At 44.6% G+C, this 19,192-nt stretch overlaps 1 protein-coding gene across 2 annotated transcripts; it reads left to right on the plus strand.

Moving 5' to 3' along the window:
• The first annotated feature begins 10,979 nt into the window (after window positions 1–10,979).
• On the plus strand, window positions 10,980–16,990 carry LOC100833515. Of its 2 annotated transcripts, XM_010230264.3 has the most exons (7): window positions 10,981–11,385; window positions 11,759–11,800; window positions 14,020–14,102; window positions 14,195–14,296; window positions 14,412–14,626; window positions 15,928–16,022; window positions 16,564–16,990. In XM_010230264.3, the coding sequence occupies exons 1-7, from the start codon at window positions 11,238–11,240 to the stop codon at window positions 16,806–16,808; spliced, it is 930 nt and encodes a 309-aa protein (XP_010228566.1). In that variant the 5' UTR covers window positions 10,981–11,237; the 3' UTR covers window positions 16,809–16,990. The 2 variants fall into 2 exon arrangements, with proteins under 2 accessions (XP_014753374.1, XP_010228566.1); XM_014897888.2 differs by lacking the exon at window positions 14,020–14,102 and having other exon boundaries at window positions 10,980–11,385; window positions 14,410–14,626.
• Window positions 16,991–19,192: the final 2,202 nt, after the last annotated feature.

Genomic DNA, 19,192 nt, shown 5'->3' on the forward strand with positions numbered 1-19,192 from the left:
TTTTAATCAATTTAAAAAGAATATCTAGCTATTTTAAAATTTCAACTCTTGACATCTAACTGACATGTGTATTTTATTTAGTTAATGGACTATAAAAGGCACATGTCGCAAAATCTTTACTCTTATAAAAGAATGAATTGGTGGCACCGGTCCATCACATGTTCAGACTACATCATCTTGATTTTTCAAAGTTGAGACTATATCACTTGTTGATTTCGCACGGGTCAACCAAATGAAAATAATACCGTTTTTTTTATCTAAGGCTTATAAAATATGGCGCGAATATAAAGCAAGTTATGTGCTGCATGCGATTGCAAAAAGCTTTGCGCTAAAGGAAATAATTGTTGAGTCGAATTTTATCCACACTTGGAAATAACTGCTTGATTTTCTCCTTGTACGCAACCGTAAGGGCATCCGCAATGGTAGAGTCAGCATTGATTCTTCCCGTAATTTAGAGTCAATGGTAAAATAACACGTGCAATGGTTTGTGTCTTTAAACTGACTCTAGATGATTTGTTGGCATTAAATGCGACGTTTCACAATGGTTAAATGGTCGACTATTAGCTAACTCTTAGCTGACTCTTAGCCAATTTTTTCGAAGAGTCAGTTCTCTTCTCTCTACAGTTTTTGTTTCCTTAACACAAGCAAATTTTAAATAAGAGTCGGTCAAGAGCCAGCCATTGCGGATGCCCCAAGTGGGCTGATTTTTCTCGGCTATGGGCTTGCGTGGACTGGCATCGCTTGCATTTCAGAAAATCCGGAAGGTATTTTATACGCTTTACATAAAAAACGGAGGGAGTATGGAAGAAATTTGTCTTATAAACAATTTTATTGATTAGTTTGTTATTCCGTGCACGATAGTACTGGTTAATTGACTTAGGTGGAAATGCATGTAAACATGGACGTCGAATCTCACCCACTGTCTCTCTCCACGTGCTCCTGTCTATCTTGGCAAAAAAAAATTTGGATGGTAACAGCATAGAGCTTTCTAGTAGACTGGCTCAGGGGTTGTTTTCTAGAAAAATAAATAACCAGTCTATTTTTTACTCCCTCCGTTTCATATTAAGTGACTTTCTATTACATGTATCTAGACGCTTTGTAGGCATAGATACATCCATATTAGGACAAATTGAGTCACTTAATATGAGACGGATGGAGTACTTCCTAAAGAGGTTGGTCTTCCGTTTGAACGAGGTTCAACGGCGGTCACCAAGGGTGTGTCGGTTGTCCTGATACAAATCAGTTGCATAGCTACATCGCATGATGCAGCACAGTGTTTGATTGTTTTGCCCGAGGACATTGGACGAGGTAGAAGAGGAAGAAGATGAGGTCGAATTCTTGGACAATTGGACATGGGGCGAGCCACGGGCAATGTTCACAATTAGAGAACAAAATTAACTTTCTAATGGAACTAATTGGGGTATTGGAACTCACTAACATGAAACAGAGAAGGACGGCTAAGGTGCGTCGCCGGCGCCACGTGGTATTCCTCCGACGGTAAGAGGGATGGTAGTCGAAGATGTGGATGGGCTGCGACAGTGGAGCAGGGGCGAACATGGGCGCTCGGGGCAGGGAGTTGCGTTGGCCGGGCCGGCGAAGGGATGGCGCTAGATTGATGCCGGTCGGATGCGGAGGTGAAGAGAGACGTGGCAGGGGAGCCTACACGAAGAAAACAGTTGATCCCTTCGTTTTATGGATGCAGGGTCGTGGGAGGGGGTATTTTGCATCTCGCGTGCAACGATGGATGCGGCCAGGCAAGCAAACATGCCAATTTGAAGTTCGGGTGCGGACCACGCATCATGCACGCAACAAAACAGCCTCAAAGCTGCTTGTTCCAAATGCTTGTTGGAAAAAATGACAGCCGGTAATTACTTGGAGTTAACCTTAAAAACCAGTTTCGGATCACTTCGGTCCTACCGTGAAGCCCATTTTGAGGCCTAAAAATGGGTTTCAGTATGGGCCTTAAAACATTTCTGATGAAGGCCCCAAGATGCACTTGGTTCAACGTTTTCGTTCTCTTTTCCGGCCGGATTCAGCTCGTTACGCGCGGAAGTGTTTACGGGCCTTGGTAGACCTGGAAATAAAATGAGAAGAGAAAACCAAGCACGCCACCCCCGTGGTTGACCAGAAGGTCTTCGCACGGTCCTCTGCGGTCCTGGTGCCTTTTCTGTGTGTTTGGTTTTTGTCCAAAGTTACCCTTACCAAAATTTAAACAACCTATACTTAAAAATTTGGATGTATGCAAAGCCGTGGTTTTTGAGTCGCCGACCAGTCGTCGACTGCTCTCCGAGTCTGGGCAGGGGGAGGGACTTCCGCTGGCGGCTCGACTTGCCAAGCGAGTCGCGAGACTCGGAGACTAGCTCCGACTAGTCGGAGACTGCCAGTCGAGACTCTCTCGACTTGCTCCCGTGGGACCCAGTGAACAGGAGGGAAAGGGAGGGAAAGAGAGAGCGAGGCGGGAAATTGCGCTGGCGGCTTATAAGACGCTCGCGCGGGAGAGAAAGGGCGGGATTGGAGGGTGGAGGTAAAGGGAGGGAAGGGAGAGCGAGGGGCGGGAATGGCCAGGCGGCCAGCAAGTGACGGCGCTGCCACCATCGCCGCCCCCTTCTTCCTCCTCAGTGCGCCGCCCCAACTGCTCTGCCGGTCTGCCTCAACTTCTCCTGCTCCGCCACCACTTGCCGGCGCCCCAGGTCAGTCCCCATCTCCTCAATTTCTCAATTTCTCGTCGCCTGTGCATCTCCTCTGTTATTTTGAAATCTCAATTGTTGGAATTTTGGGTTAGGCCCAAGGCCCAATCTGAAATTAATTCCTGAAAAATCTCACAAGCCCATTCATGTAGTGGGATGAGGAAGTGGGAATAGTCCCACATTGCTAGTTTACGGGGAGTTGGACCAATATATAAGGTATGTTGGTTCTCACCTCTTGAGCAAGTGAGCAAGGGAAATCCCTACGCGCGCTCCTCCGCTCACCCCGCCCCGCCTCGCCGCACGCGCGCGCCGCGTTTCGTGGATCGAGTTCGAGTTCGAGCCGTGACGGGAGAGCAGGCCTCCGGAACCCCGACCTTCGAGATCCTGCCCGGGAGACGGTCGATAAGGTTTTTGGGGAGCGTTCTCACGCGACTGCTCGTTTCTTCACGTCTCTGTTTCGTCGGCATCTTCATCACCAATGGTCGACGACCTCGGAGATCCTGCGGCTCAGGCTGCCGCTCTAGCTCAGCAGCAGCAGGCTGCACAACTCCAAGCACAGCAGCAGGCTGCCCAACTCCAAGCCCAGGCAACTGCTGCTGCACAGGCGCAAGCGCAGGCATTGGCCGCTGCTCAGGAGGTAGTCAAGGCTGCAGCTGCAAACCTGTAGGATGCAAGTGGATATTCAAGAAAAAGCTTAGGCCTGATGGTACTATTGAGAAGTACAAGGCGCGACTTGTGGCCAAGGGTTTTACCCAGAAAGAAGGTGAAGATTTCTTTGATACTTACTCACCTGTAGCTCGATTGACCACAATCAGAGTATTACTATCACTGGCTGCCTCATATGGTCTGATCGTCCATCAAATGGACGTTAAGACAGCTTTCCTTAACGGAGAGTTGGACGAGGAAATTTACATGAACCAGCCAGATGGATTTGTAATAAAGGGTCATGAAGGCAAAGTGTGTAAGTTATTAAAGTCTCTATATGGCCTGAAACAAGCTCCTAAGCAATGGCATGAGAAATTTGACAAAACTTTAACATCTGCCGGCTTTGTTGTAAACGAAGCTGACAAATGTGTATACTACCGCCATGGTGGGGGTGAGGGAGTTATACTTTGCTTGTATGTCGATGGCATACTAATATTTGGGACTAACCTCAAAGTGATTGAAGAGGTTAAGACTTTCTTGTCGAAGTGCTTTGACATGAAAGATCTTGGTGTAGCTGATGTTATTCTGAACATCAAGCTCGTGAGAGGCGACAATGGTGAGATCACTTTGGTGCAATCTCACTATGTGGAGAAGATCTTGAGTCATTTCGGCTATGCTGATTGTAAACCTTCTCCAACTCCTTATGATCCAAGCATTCTGCTTCGAAAGAATCACAGAATTGGAAGAGACCAACTGAGATATTCTCAGGTTATTGGTTCACTCATGTATTTGGCTAGCGCAACTAGACCTGACATCTCTTTTGCTGTGAGCAAACTGAGTCGGTTCAATAAGAATTCGGGAGATGATCATTGGAGTGCACTCGAGAGGGTCATGCCCTATCTAAAGGGCACAATGGGCTATGGTATACACTATACTGGGTACCCCAAGGTACTTGAGGGTTATAATGATTCAAATTGGATATCTGATGTTGACGAGCTAAAGGCCACGAGTGGATATGTGTTCACACTCGGAGGGGGCGCTGTTTCATGGAAGTCTTGCAAGTAAACGATCTTAACCAGATCAACAATGGAAGCAGAACTTTTAGCATTAGATACATCCACAGTTGAAGCCGACTGGCTTCGTGAGCTCTTGATGGACTTGCCGATTGTTGAAAAACCAATACCGGCGATTCTTATGAACTGTGACAATCAAACTGTGATAGTCAAAGTGAACAGTTCTAAAGATAACATGAAGTCATCAAGACACGTCAGGAGACGTCTGAAATCTGTCAGAGCAATGAGAAACTCCGGAATAATAGCATTGGGATATATCCCAACTGCTAAAAATCTGGCAGATCCCTTTACAAAAGGTCTATCAAGGAATGTGATAGAATCTGCATCAAGAGAGATGGGATTGCGACCCACGTGAGTTACCATGGCAGTAAACCAACCTATGTGATCGGAGATCCCGTGAATTAGGACCTGGGAAACAAGTCATTGGATAACTGAGGAGAGTGTACATTCTTTATCCCACTTCGTTGACGATGCATTACTCTCGTGTACTGTATGGTAGGTTGTTTAACTTAATGTGTTCTAACGCGTTGCATTAATTTGCAAGGGAGATACTGTCCTACAGAGTAGTCTCTAAATAACACACCTATATGAGCCTGACTGTTGGTCGCATTCTATGAGATTTGGGTGGTCTCTAGTAAGCTCATGAAAAGGCCTGGAGAATGACTTATATGCTCCACACCGCGGGGTAGCATTCGGCAGCCCAGTACCAGACAACAATTTAGTGAAGCTCTAACACAGAAAACTGACAATTCAAGGTTTGTCCATTGTTCAGTTGTGCGTGAGTGAAGCAATTTGTTTAGGTGGATGTTCAACCTTAACCGGTCTCCACTGAAACGCTGGTATATCAAAAACAAAGTTTTGGATCAACGGCAATTTTATGTGCTTATGAGATATTGTGGGGGATTGTTGGAATTTTGGGTTAGGCCCAAGGCCCAATCTGAAATTAATTCCTGAAAAATCTCAAAAGCCCATTCATGTAGTGGGATGAGAAAGTGGGAATAGTCCCACATTGCTAGTTTAGGGGGAGTTGGACCAATATATAAGGTATGTTGGTTCTCACCTCTTGAGCAAGTGAGCAAGGGAAATTCCTACGCGCGCTCCTCCTCCTCCTCCTTCGCTCGCCTCGCCTCGCCTCGTCACGACGCGCGCGCCGCGTTTCGTGGATCGAGTTCGAGTTATCTTTTTGGCAGTCGGAATCCGTTGCGGACACGTAACAAATCCCGATAATTGCGGAGTTGGTTTTGGTTTCCTAAACCGAACCGAAGTCCGCCTGCGTGCCTATATAATAAGACTACCCCGGCCTCCGGACGGACGACGCCAAAAACCCTAGCCGTCACGCCCACGATCCAATCTCGTTGTTCGCCGCCAACTGCTACTCCATCCCGTCGACTGCGTGCACAGATCGCCGGGAGAGCAGGCCTCCGGAACCTCGACCTTCGAGATCCTGCCCGGGAGACGGTCGATAAGGTTTTTGGGGAGCGTTCCCACGCGACTGCTCGCTTCTTCACATCTCTGTTTCGTCATCACCAATGGCCGACGACCTCGGAGATCCCGCGGCTCAGGCTGCCGCTCTAGCTCAGCAGCAGCAGGCTGCACAACTCCAAGCACAGCAGCAGGCTGCCCAACTCCAAGCCCAGGCAACTGCTGCTGCACAGGCGAAAGCGCAGGCACTGACCGCTGCTCAGGAGGTAGTCAAGGCTGCAGCTGCTGCCGGCGTGAACATCGACGCCACCGGACTCGTCACCGACCTCAACAAACAAACACAAGAAAAGAGCACAGCACCGTACGTAATCTGTTCTTTCTTGTTGATTTTAATTAGTAGTTCTATTATTCATGCCGTGAAATTAGATGAGTTTTATCGCTGTGCGTTGCTATTTAATTTGTCTAGTTTGCATGATATAATGTGCTACATGTTTTACACACTGTCCTCCTGGATTAAATATTCATCGAAATTACCTAATTTTCAACATCAATTTCTGTTGCGCCTGTGCATTATGCTCTGCTCTTCTCAATTTCTCGTCGCCTGTGCATCTCCTCTGTTATTCTGAAATCTCAATTTCTGTTGCGCATGTGCATTATGCTTTGTTCTTCTCAATTTCTCCTGCGCCTGTGCCTCTCCTTTGTTCTTAATTACTTAATTTCTTCTTCTGCTGCTGATGGTTCTGTTCTTAATTTCTTTTGCTGCTGCCGATGGTTCTGTTCTTAATTTCTTATGGTGCTGCTGTCTGCTCTGTTCTATTTTGCAAACATGTTCAACTGCTGTTGCTCATCTCTTCAGGCACCCATTGCAAATGGCTGACCAACCTGAACATCAAGATGGGGACAATGGTTCTGAGCCATATGATCCATCAAAGGATCCCAGACGCAAAGCTAGTTTAGAAGACCTGGGATGGAAATATGCGTACTGGGCAGACTTGTCAAGGAAAGACAAAGTGCACTGCATCTTTTGTGTGAGAGATGTGTGTGGTGGAATAGCAAGGTTCAAGCGTCACCTAGCAGGTGGTATAGGGAAGAAAAATGTTGAGAAGTGCAAGAAGGTGCTAGAGGCAGTCACGAGGGAGATGATTGCATTCTTGGATAAATTTAGGAAGAATAGGGATGCTGCCCTTGCGGATGACGATCATGGTACTGATGAAGATGATGAAGGTGATAATGATGTAGGGAACCATCCTCAGGCAGCAGGGGTAGCATCAAGTTCTAGGACATCAAAGAAAATAAGTGTTGCTTCTGTGTTCATAGTTGAATCACCACCGCAGAAGGCTGCCAAAACAGTGGCTGGCATGATTAGGAAAAGTCCAGAAGAGGTGGTTGCTCTAAGACACTCAAAGAATCCTTCTCAAGCTGCACTGAATGCAGGTTGTTTCAAAAGGACAGATGAGGACAAACAAAGGGTTGATGATCATTGGGCTGATTTTTTCTATGAAAATGGCATTCCATTCAACGCTGCTTGGTCAAGGTCCTTTGAGATTGCATTGGAATCCAATGGACAAAATGGTCCTGGCTACATCCCACCTACTGTGCATGCTTTGAGGCTTCCACTTCTTGAGAGGGCAAAGGATAAGACAGATGTAGAGAGAGAGAAGCATGAGTTGGCTTGGAAAGAGTATGGATGCACACTTATGTCAGATGGGTGGACTGATGGCAGGAGTCGACACTTGGTTAACTTCTCGTCAATAGTCCTGAAGGGACTTTCTTCAATGACTCCGTTGACATATCAAGTAAGGTAGCTGATGCTCATTTGTTGGCAGCATTGATGGAGAAAAGGATCGATGAGATTGGGAGAGATTATGTGGTTCAGATTTGCACAGATAATGGTGCTAACTACAAGGCTGCGGATAGAATCCTAGTGCAAAAGATCCCTGCATTATGGTGGACTCCTTGTGCAGCCCACTGTTTGAACCTTATGTTGTCGTACGTTTGCAAGATCAAGAAATTCAGTGATTGTGTTAGAAATGGAAAGAGGATAACAACATTTATCTATAGGCATGGAAAGCTTATAGATGCATTGAGAAAACGAACTAAGGGAAGAGATCTTGTAAGACCTGCAGCAACTCGCTTTGCCACTAATTTTCTCACTTTGGCCAGCTTGCACAAGCATAGGTTAGCTTTGAAGCAACTCTCTGTGAGCTCCGTTTGGATAAACAACATAAAATTGTCAACCTCACCGGTAGGAATGAAAGTTTCAGAAGATGTGCTTTCCATCAACTTTTTTGAATTCAGTGGAGAGTTGCATGAAGGTTTCACAACCTCTTCTCAAGGTGTTGAGGATTGTTGATGGTGATGAGATGCTGGCGATGCCCGAGGTTATGGCAGCCATGGATCCCGCAAAGGATAAAATAAAGGCTGCGCTGGATGACAAGCCAAACTTGCTTAGGATAGGTGGGACTCCCAAATGGAGGTGAAGTTGTATGGGGCTGCATTGTTCTTGAACCCAAATAGGTTCTTTGATCTAAAAGAGAAGCCAGAGAATGCAAAATATTGTCAAAAACTGAGGCATATGTTCAACGAGGCACTAGTGCATATGGAGCTTAATGATGATTGTTGTAGTAAAATAAAAACCCTATATGGGCCGGGCCGTAAATCCTACGTGATGACGACTGGGTCAACATTTCCCAAGCACGAGTGAAAACGCCCACGTGGCACGGTCAATTCTACGTGGCAAAGGAACACAAGTCAACAAGTCAAACCTCTCATGCCATGATTAAAGGGTCAAATGAGGTAGAGTAGGGGCAAGAAAGGTGTGAGGAGGAGGCCCTTAGTCCATGATGGACCATGGACCAAGCCCCACTTTTCTCACATGGTGCACACAAAAGCTATGGACCAAAAAGCTACTTTTACCATTTTGCCCTCACTTTTCTCTCTCCCCCAAGGATAGCCATGGTCTTTTGTCATGGACCCCTAGGCTATAAATACCCCCCATGGGGGCATGTACCACTCACTCTCACTTGAATAAACTCAAGGGGAGAGGGCTAGAAAGCCTTTTTGAGAGGAGCTCTAGTTTCGGGATCTCGGGAAGCCTCGTTCGGCCCGAGCCCGAAGGAGAGGGAATCGGGTTAGAGTATTAAGGGTATTTCGACCTCGCTACTTGGGAAGCCTCGTTCGGCCCAAGTACGAGGCGGCCCCTTTCGACCTCTCGCTAAGTGATTCGGGGAGTCTCGATCGACCCGAACGCTTTGGCTAACGACCTCCTCGAAGCCTCTCCTAACATAGGACTAAGTCGCACCCGCAGGGTCGACCGAACCTATTCAAAAAATATCGACGTGTCAACTTGTCCAAGTGTACGGCGACCTTCGCTATAAGGCCGGCGTACACGCCCTACTTTTATACTCGTACTTGTGCCACCGAACTTTGGCACCCCTTACTCTAATTGTTGTCGGAACAACAACAATGATAAAACAAGCTTGATAAGTAGAATGGCTGATGACTATGAGAGGGGGGAAGGTGAATGCTTCAGCTCTAAATTAGCAATCCAAGATCGAAAAAAGAAGAACCCTCTACTAAGTTACTAAGTACTTAGTAGAAGGCTGGCTGATTACTCTATTTATGTCATGCATGCCTATATTTCTGCATCACGTATCACACATTTGTCTTCATTTGTAGTCCTTTGGTGGGGTGCTTATGGTGGTGTTGCCTATGAGCTGCAGTCTTTTGCCAAACGTATTGTTAGTCTTTGTTGTTCGTCATCGGGATGTGAGCGGAATTGGTCAGCATTTCAGAATGTAGGTACTAAGTGTTTACCAACTTGTCTTCTACTCTTCCCTCTTCTTAATTTTTACTGCATATCTTTGATTATGTGTAGCTGAAACTTAAGTATCAATTTTTCACAGATCCACAGCAAAAAGAGAATCAGGTTGGAGCATCAAAGGCTTAATAAATTGGTGTATGTTCAATACAACCGGAAGATTGCGGACAGGTTCCAGAAATTGCGAGAGGCAGGCTCTAAAGGAAGTAGAGCTAACACATTGATCCTTGAAGACTTCGATTGGGACAATGAATGGGTTAACAGCAATGCTGAGCCGGTTTATGAAGGAGCTGATATCACTTGGGCTCACGTGGATGAAGCCGTTGGTGCATCTGAAGGTCCAACAAGAAATCTTAGAAGCCGTAACAATGATGGTGGTGGTAGTACCATGCTGCATTATTCTTGAGCTCGACGGGACACTCAAGTTGGAGAAGATGAGGAGGAACCAAATCAAGAGGAAGAGCTTGAAGATTACTCAACAAGTGAAGATGATCAAGTTCAAGATCAAGATGCGACTGAAGGTGAAGCTGAAGGCATGGCTGGAGGAGGCAATGGTGCTTTTGAAGTGGATGATGACCTTGGTTTGAGCGACTGAAAGTACTATGGTGCTGCAGACTGACATAGATCTTTGGCTGGTGTGCCTTGCTTTTGGACATACAAATCAGTGTCTGCCTTGCCTTTTTTTGGACAGATAATTTGGGCATGTGTGCCTTGCTCTTGGACTAAGAGACATGGGCCTGTTGTGCCCTATTTTGGTAGATAGTTGGAGGGGGTACGGGCTGGTTGATGTTAAGAATCTGGAACTACTTATTTGCTTAGTACTTTATATCTAAATTTGATGCTGCTGCTGCTTACTTATTGTTTCTTGCTGCTGCTGCTGTTAATTACTTGATGTTTCTTGCTGCTATGAATTGTTCCTTGCTCTTGGACTAAGAGATATGGCCTGTTATGCCTTATGATGTACTGAATGAGCTATAAATATTTTATAAATATTCATATTAGTCAAGTCGACTTGGGTCGACTAGTCCAGCCTAGTGACAGACTAATCTACCTAGTCCCATGGTTTGTGGCAGGACGACTCGACTCGACTTGGCGACTTGAAAATCATGATAGATGCATTCAAATTTAGTCAAAATTGAGACATTTTTTGTTGAAGGAAGAGAGTATTTTGGTTCTTATTTAGTTGGTAGCCAAAAATTTGGTTGCCAAAAAATTTTACCAACCTCTTCGCATCTCTCGTTACAAAATTGCCAACTTTTTAGCGAACTATGACCAGCCCAAATAATTGGGCAAAATTTGACATCGGAATAACCAAATACACCCTTCCTCTCCCGAGTCCTGACCTACCAAACCCGACCAAACGCGGATCCAAGTCTCTCCTTGTCTCGTCCAGTACAAGGAACACTCAGACGAAAGGTCGCACGCACTTCCCCTGATCTTCACCCCCTTTCTTCCAAATCTGCAGCCACTAAGCCAAATCGCCGCCGATTTCGTCGGCAGCAGCATACGACTAGAGCGGGCGCCAGCTCCCCATTTCTCCCAAATCTGCAGCCACTACGCCCAATCACCGGTAGCTTACGACTAGAGCTTATGACTAGCCCGTCCATCACGGTGATGACACTCAATCTGCAAGAGGGGGATCAGCCGAGCGGGAGCCCAAACTGCTGGGAGAATCGCCGCGACATCTGTGTCAGCGTCATCACCAGCTACTGCCCTGCTATCCTCTGCACCCAACAAGGTGAGCGGGTGCTATGCTTCCCCTTCCCTGTATCATGCAATTGATCTGGTTCAACCGTTCAACAATATGTCGGTTTGATTTATACTGTTGTTAGATATAAGTACTCCGTGGTAATCATATAGAATATGCAAACCGAACAAGATTTGATATCAGCAAAGAAGAGTGTGTGATTAACAGCAGCCGTCTGTATGAGCTTTAACGCGTTGATCGGTTCTTGTGGTGGAGTCTGAACTCTGTATTTAGAGCACCAGAGTCACCATTTGTTAGCTGGCATTGGTCAATTTCCGACTTCATGATTTTCCTTCCCCTCTTTGTTTCAATTGCTTTCACCAGTTGGTTCTAGGCCCCAAATAACAGGTCTGATAATATGCAGGTTTCAGGTGTCAGCTAGATTACCTACAGCAGTGCCTGCCTGGTAATTCTTTCTCTGCATTCCTACCCTCCCCCACCCCCAACCTACCCCAATGGTAAATTTGTTATTTCCAACAATATGAACTTCCTTTAATGCACTTATCATATACTGGACCAGTGGAAATGTTATACTCAATTGATTCATCAATATTTTGCATTATAAGGAATGAATTTCTCAATCTGCTTGGTATTAGCATCTATCTTGCTTTTGAAAATAAATAAGGTTTAGATATTGTTCCGTAGGCACACGATGTCGATCTAACATGACCAATCTAGCACCATTACGACACCAAGATTTGTTAACGAGGTTCGGCAAACTTGCCTACTCCTTGGGGCATGACTATGGGCGCTCCTCCCCATCGATACCGGTCACCCGGGTTACGGCACACCCTGCTGGCTTTGTCGTCATGGGTTACAACATGTGGTGCCTCCCTCGTTATATGGGAAACCAAGGATACAAATGTGTTTGACTCCGACGCTACACTTATCCTACACTCCTACTATAACAATGCGTTGTTAGGTTCTCCATTTTCCCATTGAGGATGGACCTCAACCTGTGCTCGAGAGATAGCTCTCCATACACTGATAAGGGGTGTATGGATTCTTGAGAAGAGAGGAGCTCTGGTGCCCCCCCCGGCCCGCCCGGATCCCACGAGTGAATAGAAAGTGAGATCTACATGGGATCTCACGAATTCCCCTTTTTGTTTGTGAATCCCTGTTTGTATCCTTTTAGCGCACGCCCATAAGTAGCGATCAAATCAAGGAAATCAAGCAAACGATCCCAATACCGTGAAAGAGAAACTTCCCAAATCCACGGAAGCTTATCATAAAGGGTTTTGACAATGGGTTTTATTAGTTCTTTGAGCAAAAAGATAACCAAACGTAACCCAATTCTCAACAAATTTTACCTTATCGAATATTCTCCACCACCTTGAAGTCGTCCCTGCGTCGAACCTCAATGTACTCGAGACTTGAGTTATTTTATTTCATCACCCTCCATCTTGATCGACTTGGCATCATGCTACAGATCAAGGTTACCCATTGCATCAACAAATTATTCACCCTTATCCTCCATTATCAGATTCCTGGTTTTGTTGAACTTTACCAACACATGGTACCCATTGACAATATACCCCAACTTCATGGTTGATCCAATGATATACCAATCTGCATATCTCTGGTGCAACGCTTAAACAAACAAAACAAAAACAAATCAACAAACCCATCGACGAAATCAGCCAATTTCCATCGATCTTCCCGTGAACTTTGATTTATTTTCCTTATACCTGTCCCCATCATTTACTCTTGGCTTCAATTCCTGGTACAACTCATGTGCATGTAGCGAGTTGATAAGAGAAATACCTTTCAATCACCATGGCTACTTCCGTGCACATCCTATTACTTATGATTCTAAGTGCCTAGCCTTTCGAATTCGACAAGGTTATGAGGATTTTTTTTCTCCACTTGACCACCAGGACCGTGCTCATCACTTATGGACTGCATGCCACATAGTGCACAGGTGGCTTTTTGGGTTGTGGAGCGACTAGCACGGTTGGGTTCGTCGGGTACTTTTTGAGTTCCAGGAAAGCTGTTTTTGCCTCCTTGGCCCACATCAAACCTTTTTGTTGCCCTAGCAACTTGAAGGACAGCCCTTTGTTACCTAGTCGGGAGATAAATGGCGACCATTGACCCTGAGAGTTTTTGTAACTCTCATTTTGGTTGGTGACTTCATTTCTATGATTGCCTTGTTCTTCTTGGGGTTAGCCTCGGTTTGATGATAATTGATATGACATCATGAAGCCGGGGATTTTTCCCGCCTCAACGCCAAAGACACACACTTTGTTGGGTTCAACATGACTTTATACTTTCATAAGTTATTGAAGGTCCAGATGAGGTTGGATCAGATCCTCCTTCCACTTTGAAGTGACCGCCAGGTCGTCGATGTACAGGGGCGGAGCTAGGGAAAAAAAAACTGATGCACAACTTTGACATTCAGACAAAAGTATATGCAACTTTAACCAAAAATATACTGATAGTAACGTGTATCACAATTCTTATTAAAGCGTAGCATGTAGTACAATTCGCAGGTACGAGGTTGGAAATTGATCATTGAGCAACTTAACAAGGATTCTGAGAGTTCTATTTTTGTTTGTGATCTCGATGATAGTATGTTTAATTTTGGTTTGTGATTTGATGAATCCTTGTTAAGTTGCACTTATCTAGGTTATGAGCAATTTGGCATTTCAAGAAAAGGCTCAGAAGACACCAGTGATGAATACTGCACAATATTATATGAAAAAGAGAAGGTTTTACATGTTACATTGACATATTTATGTTGTACTAGAAATATGTAATATATATTTATAGATGAGCTGAACTACACACACATTTCATAAAGGTGGAGCTTACGGAAGGTGGTACCTTTTGGTTATCAGAATCTCCTTCAGTGCCTGGAAGCATATCATGGGGAGCAACTGCACCCTGCATTGCTACATGGGCAATATCCTTTTGTATGATGCAACTATCATTTATTATTGTACCATCTCTTAGTCTCTTGATAGAAAATTTTTTTGGATATTGAAGAGCTTTGTTGCCTTAACTGACATGATGCACACACATTTCGACTGAAAAGAGTCGAACCACCTGGGTTCAGTTTCCAGATTGTAAATACAAATCTTGATGTAGATAGCCCTCGTGCTCGTAGAAGAAGTGCTTTGCTTACGTGGCAACATATAGCATCTTTGCCACCCAACCTGCCTGTGATCTACTGTGGAGGCTTCAACACACAAAAGGAATCTATGACCGGCCGCTTTTTGCTTGGCAGATCCAGGTAAAGCTTGTTGAAGGATGATTTTTTTTGTTCACGGATATTGTGGATACATATGTCAACTACTTCCGGTTGTCATTTATATTATTGTTAGCTAAATAAAGTACCATTAATGTTGATATCAAATAATATGAGGTTACATATACCGTGTCAGTGTATAGAAGACATTTTTACTTATCTATGCCTTACATGAGCTAACCTGAGCACTAGTAATGTACTAGCATTAGATTTACTTTGTGATGATGTGACATGTACGTTGTTCTTTTCGAGGAAATTTAGTATGCCATTTGGGGTTTTGCTGTATTAGATCTCCCTTTGTTGCTTAGCTTCCTTTGCTATACACACATACACTTTGTGGTCGTAGTTAAACTAAAAAAATAGTTTAAATGTCAGAAAATACCATATATATATATCAGGTACTAGTATATAATGAAGTTGCCATCTTTCAGAAGTTTGATTTCTGTATTTGAATCTTGAATCTCTGTGGATACACAAGTATTGAAGAAACACTGAAAGTTTATATTTGTTTCCCAAAAGCATGCCCCATATGTTGCAACAAAGGTAATAAAAAATGAACGACTCATGTGACACATAAACTTGATACAATCCATATCCAATAGTCACAATAATTGGCTTAGGCATAAGAAAAACCTAGTCTACTTGCAAATGGAAGCCAGAAATCGTACAACATATGTTAGAACCCCCAAAACATAATCGTGGGCATCATAAAACGAGATGTCATCACTTGTAAGCAAGATACTCCTGGTCGAAAGTGCCATATAATGTAATATGATGAACATATATTTGAGAAGAGGCAAATATCAAGTCAAACATAAATGATACAAATTGTAAAGCAAATTTACTAACCAGGGGAAAGTTTGTACCGATGTTCGGTAAAAATTCGTTTGCCAAAGTAGACATCCCTTCTCCAAGCCCATATCAAATGCATAGTCATAAATGCGTATGTGATACGTCCATGGTTATTCTATACCTCTATGAAATGACGGCCCTCGCTGATTGAGAACTATGGGATGTATTCAACCCATAGTCATATCACAGTCGCAAGAGGACACTAATTTGCAGATGCAGCTAGGGATGAGATGTTATTTGGATTCCTAAATGAAGTTTATTTTGAACTGCTTAATTGCTTCCATCAAGAATTGGATCCAATAAACTACATTATTTAATATTGATATTTGTATAGATGTGCCCCTGATCATTAATAATATTGTATGTTTTTGCTGAGAGTTAACGTAATCCCCTTACAATGTTGATTGACATTGTTCCATGTCTGTCAATTTCAGAGAACATGGTGTTGTGGGTGATATGAGAGATGCTTGGCCAAATGCTCGTGTGCGCAAAAATGTCTCACTTATACACACATATCATGGATATAAAGGTACCAATTTACTTCCCTGAGATCCTCATTTTCCATTTCTGTTTATACAAGGAAAAATAACATTGTTGATAGTTTACTTGCTAACCAATGGAAAAGCATTCCATTATGAAAAGGGACATTACTACAATATAAGTAACTACAGCCCAACTTACGCATTTTCTTCAGTTTTCTGAGGCAAATTCTTAACTGGCTATTTCATGAGGGCTTACGTCTGTTTATCCCAAAATTAAGAAACATGAAAGTGTATGGAAGGAATTATCTTGGTTATCCATCCCGTTAAAGGTTATATATTGTAGAAAGATCATTTAGCTTTTATTTTCCCAACAGTAGTATCTCTCACTAGTAACTACTCAGCATCATATGTTCTATCTTTGCAAAGATGGTTTTTCCGCATCACCTATGTTTTAGTGGGTGAGTATTCTGAGATCTGTGTATCATAATTAGTGACCATGTTGGTCTCACATTCAGTTTGTACCTGGCAATGCTTTGAATTTTCAAGTATCTGTCTTTCTAGAAATCTTATCAGATTGCTGTGCTGCAGGGGAGAAACAAGGTGCTCTAGAATTTCTAAAACTAGTGTTTAGAGCTCTTTGCCTCTGCTGGGATAGACAAACTCAGGACTTGCATATTGACTGGATACTGTTTAGGGGACGTCCACTGGTTCCTGCACTATGTGAAGTCATAAATGACAACATAGACGGTGTTTATCCATCGTCCCATTTCCCCATCTTTGCCGAGTTTTTGCTTCCGCGTTCAGTCCGCTTAGTCGAGACGACACCTTCATAGTGTATTCTTCTTACCAATTTTTTTTTCTTGCTACGTTTTACAGCTTTATTTTGTTTTTGACCAACTTGTTTACTTCTATATAACCAGCTTGTTGGTCTGGAAAGAATCCTCTTGTCCATGGCAACAACTGCCTTTGCAGTCTATCATAATTCTGTTTATTGAGGTTATGATTTTATTTCGCATGGGTCATGAATCTCATGATTTGTTACGTAGATACCAGCCAGGAATGCTGATGTTGTTGTTGCCTTAGCCTTTCCCCCCTTCTATATCTGTCCTCAAGTCTGCCAATGGTAGTTATGAATCCTCAAGTCTGCCAATGAACTTGCCCAAGATTACTTCAATATTTCAAGATGCCATTTTACCTGTTCAGACATGCTTGCGTACATTCGGAAATTAGTTTTGTTTTTAAGGAATGTTATGTGTCGGTGGAGTGAAATTTTCACCTGATCGGCCACCTCCTTAGCCCTTCGATCCGACTAAAATGATCAATTTGGACCTTGTGTATGTGTACGTATGTAACATCAGTTTGACAAAAATTGCAAAAGAAAATATTTGCTACGCGCGCAACAAAATCCTAATGCTAAATGTGTACGCAACAAATGAGAAATGTGGTGCATGTCGAAAAAAAAATTAGGTACTTCCTCCTTCCAACAAAAGATGATTCAAATTTGTTAAAATTTAAATGTATCTAGACATGACTTAGTGTATAAATGCATTCAAATTTAATCGAAGTGTGAGACATAAAAAATCCAATTAATTGGCCTCTCATTGCCAATAGCGTTGGTGGAGACCGGGTCCGGTTTGGCCTGGACGGATTCGGCTGACCGGAGGCCAAGCCTCCGCTAACGCGATCTGCACCATCACTGTTACCAACGACATGTCCACTGCTTTGCTTAATCCTTCTGCCAACCAAAATTAATCTCTCTGCCATCCATCGAGAACCAGGTACGGCTTCAATTTTTTAATCTCCCATCCTTCTCTCTCCCTCCCCCTCTCTCTCTCCCCCATCCCCTAAATCTTCTCTCCTTTTTTTAAGAACCCTTGCATTATATTAATACCAAGTAGGTCATGGGAGCCTACGCATTACAACCTGACGTACATTGAGGGCATGAAAGATTAATGAAATTACAAACAAGTCCATTGACACGCGTCCAGCTCCTAGGCAGAGCCAACACGCGTGTCCTCAGCACCACGCCAGGGAAACACGTGTCCCGGCTTCATCCCTACCGCCGAGTAAGACGCGCTTCGCCGTCAACAAGAGCTCGCCATCAGCCGCCACCAGCATGTAGGGATTCCAACGGAACCGACTACCTCCGAAGAACTCGGAGGAAAGGAGACCTGACGATGCAAGAAAATTGGGAGGAACTTCAGCATCGACAGAGTCAAGACGCCCCGCGAAAGGACGAGCATCGCTGCCCCTAGAACGGGCTGTAACCACCACATGAAGAGCAATGCATAGCCGTCTTCTTCGAGCTCGAGAAGATTTGCCCCAAGACCGCCTGGCGGGCCTCTTATCTGGAGGTTGAGGGGGGCAAGAATCCTCCCAAGGACGAATCTGACGGCAAAGGTCAGCCCCAGCCCGGCGCATAACAGAGAGTGGAAGGACATCGCCAGAGTGGGGAAGAACAGAGGCCAGAACATGAAATCGGATCTCATGCCTCCGCTCAGAACTAACCCGCATGAACTCCAAGGTAGTATAATCAACGAAGTGTGAACAGGATCTCCGCATATGAATTTTTTGGAACGAAATTAGAAGATCTAGAAGGCAAATGCAAGGGACCTTTTTGGATACTACGGGGAAACCAACAGATCTGGCATCATTGAAGAGCAATGAAGAAGAAATAGCCAGACCTGGGTGGAGGCATTTATTTAGGAGTGGAGCAGAGGAAGAAATGGAACCATAGATATCATTACCGGAGGATCCGGCAGTGACATCCACAGCAAGAAAATTTCTTCTAGACAAACGCCGGCAGGGCCTCAACTCCAGCGGCAAGGCTCCACAGCAGCTAGCCTCTAAGGCAACTAGGGTAATGTATATAAAGAGGAAGGACGCTGGCCGGACCTCCTCTCCCCATCCTCTCCAAGCGGCTAGGCCGCCGGAAAGAAGAGGGAGAGGAGGCAGCGGCGTGAGAGCCTGGAGCTGTAGCAGGAGGGGACGAGAAGGGAAGGAAAGGAGGGGGAAAATGAGGCTCCCGGCGCACGGACTAAATCTTCTCTCCTGCCCCGTCCCTCTCTCCTCTCTCCCTCCCAGAGACCCAGACATGGATCTCTCTCTCTCTCTCCCCTAGTCTCTCGTGCTTGGCCGCAGCCCGGCATGGCCGTAAGGAGCAGCCAGAAGTGGAAAAGAAGGCGGGGAGCAGCAGATGAAGGACACCAGATCTCGC

The sequence above is a fragment of the Brachypodium distachyon genome, chromosome 1 (assembly GCF_000005505.3).
Source record: "Brachypodium distachyon strain Bd21 chromosome 1, Brachypodium_distachyon_v3.0, whole genome shotgun sequence".
NCBI classification, from domain to species: domain Eukaryota; kingdom Viridiplantae; phylum Streptophyta; class Magnoliopsida; order Poales; family Poaceae; genus Brachypodium; species Brachypodium distachyon.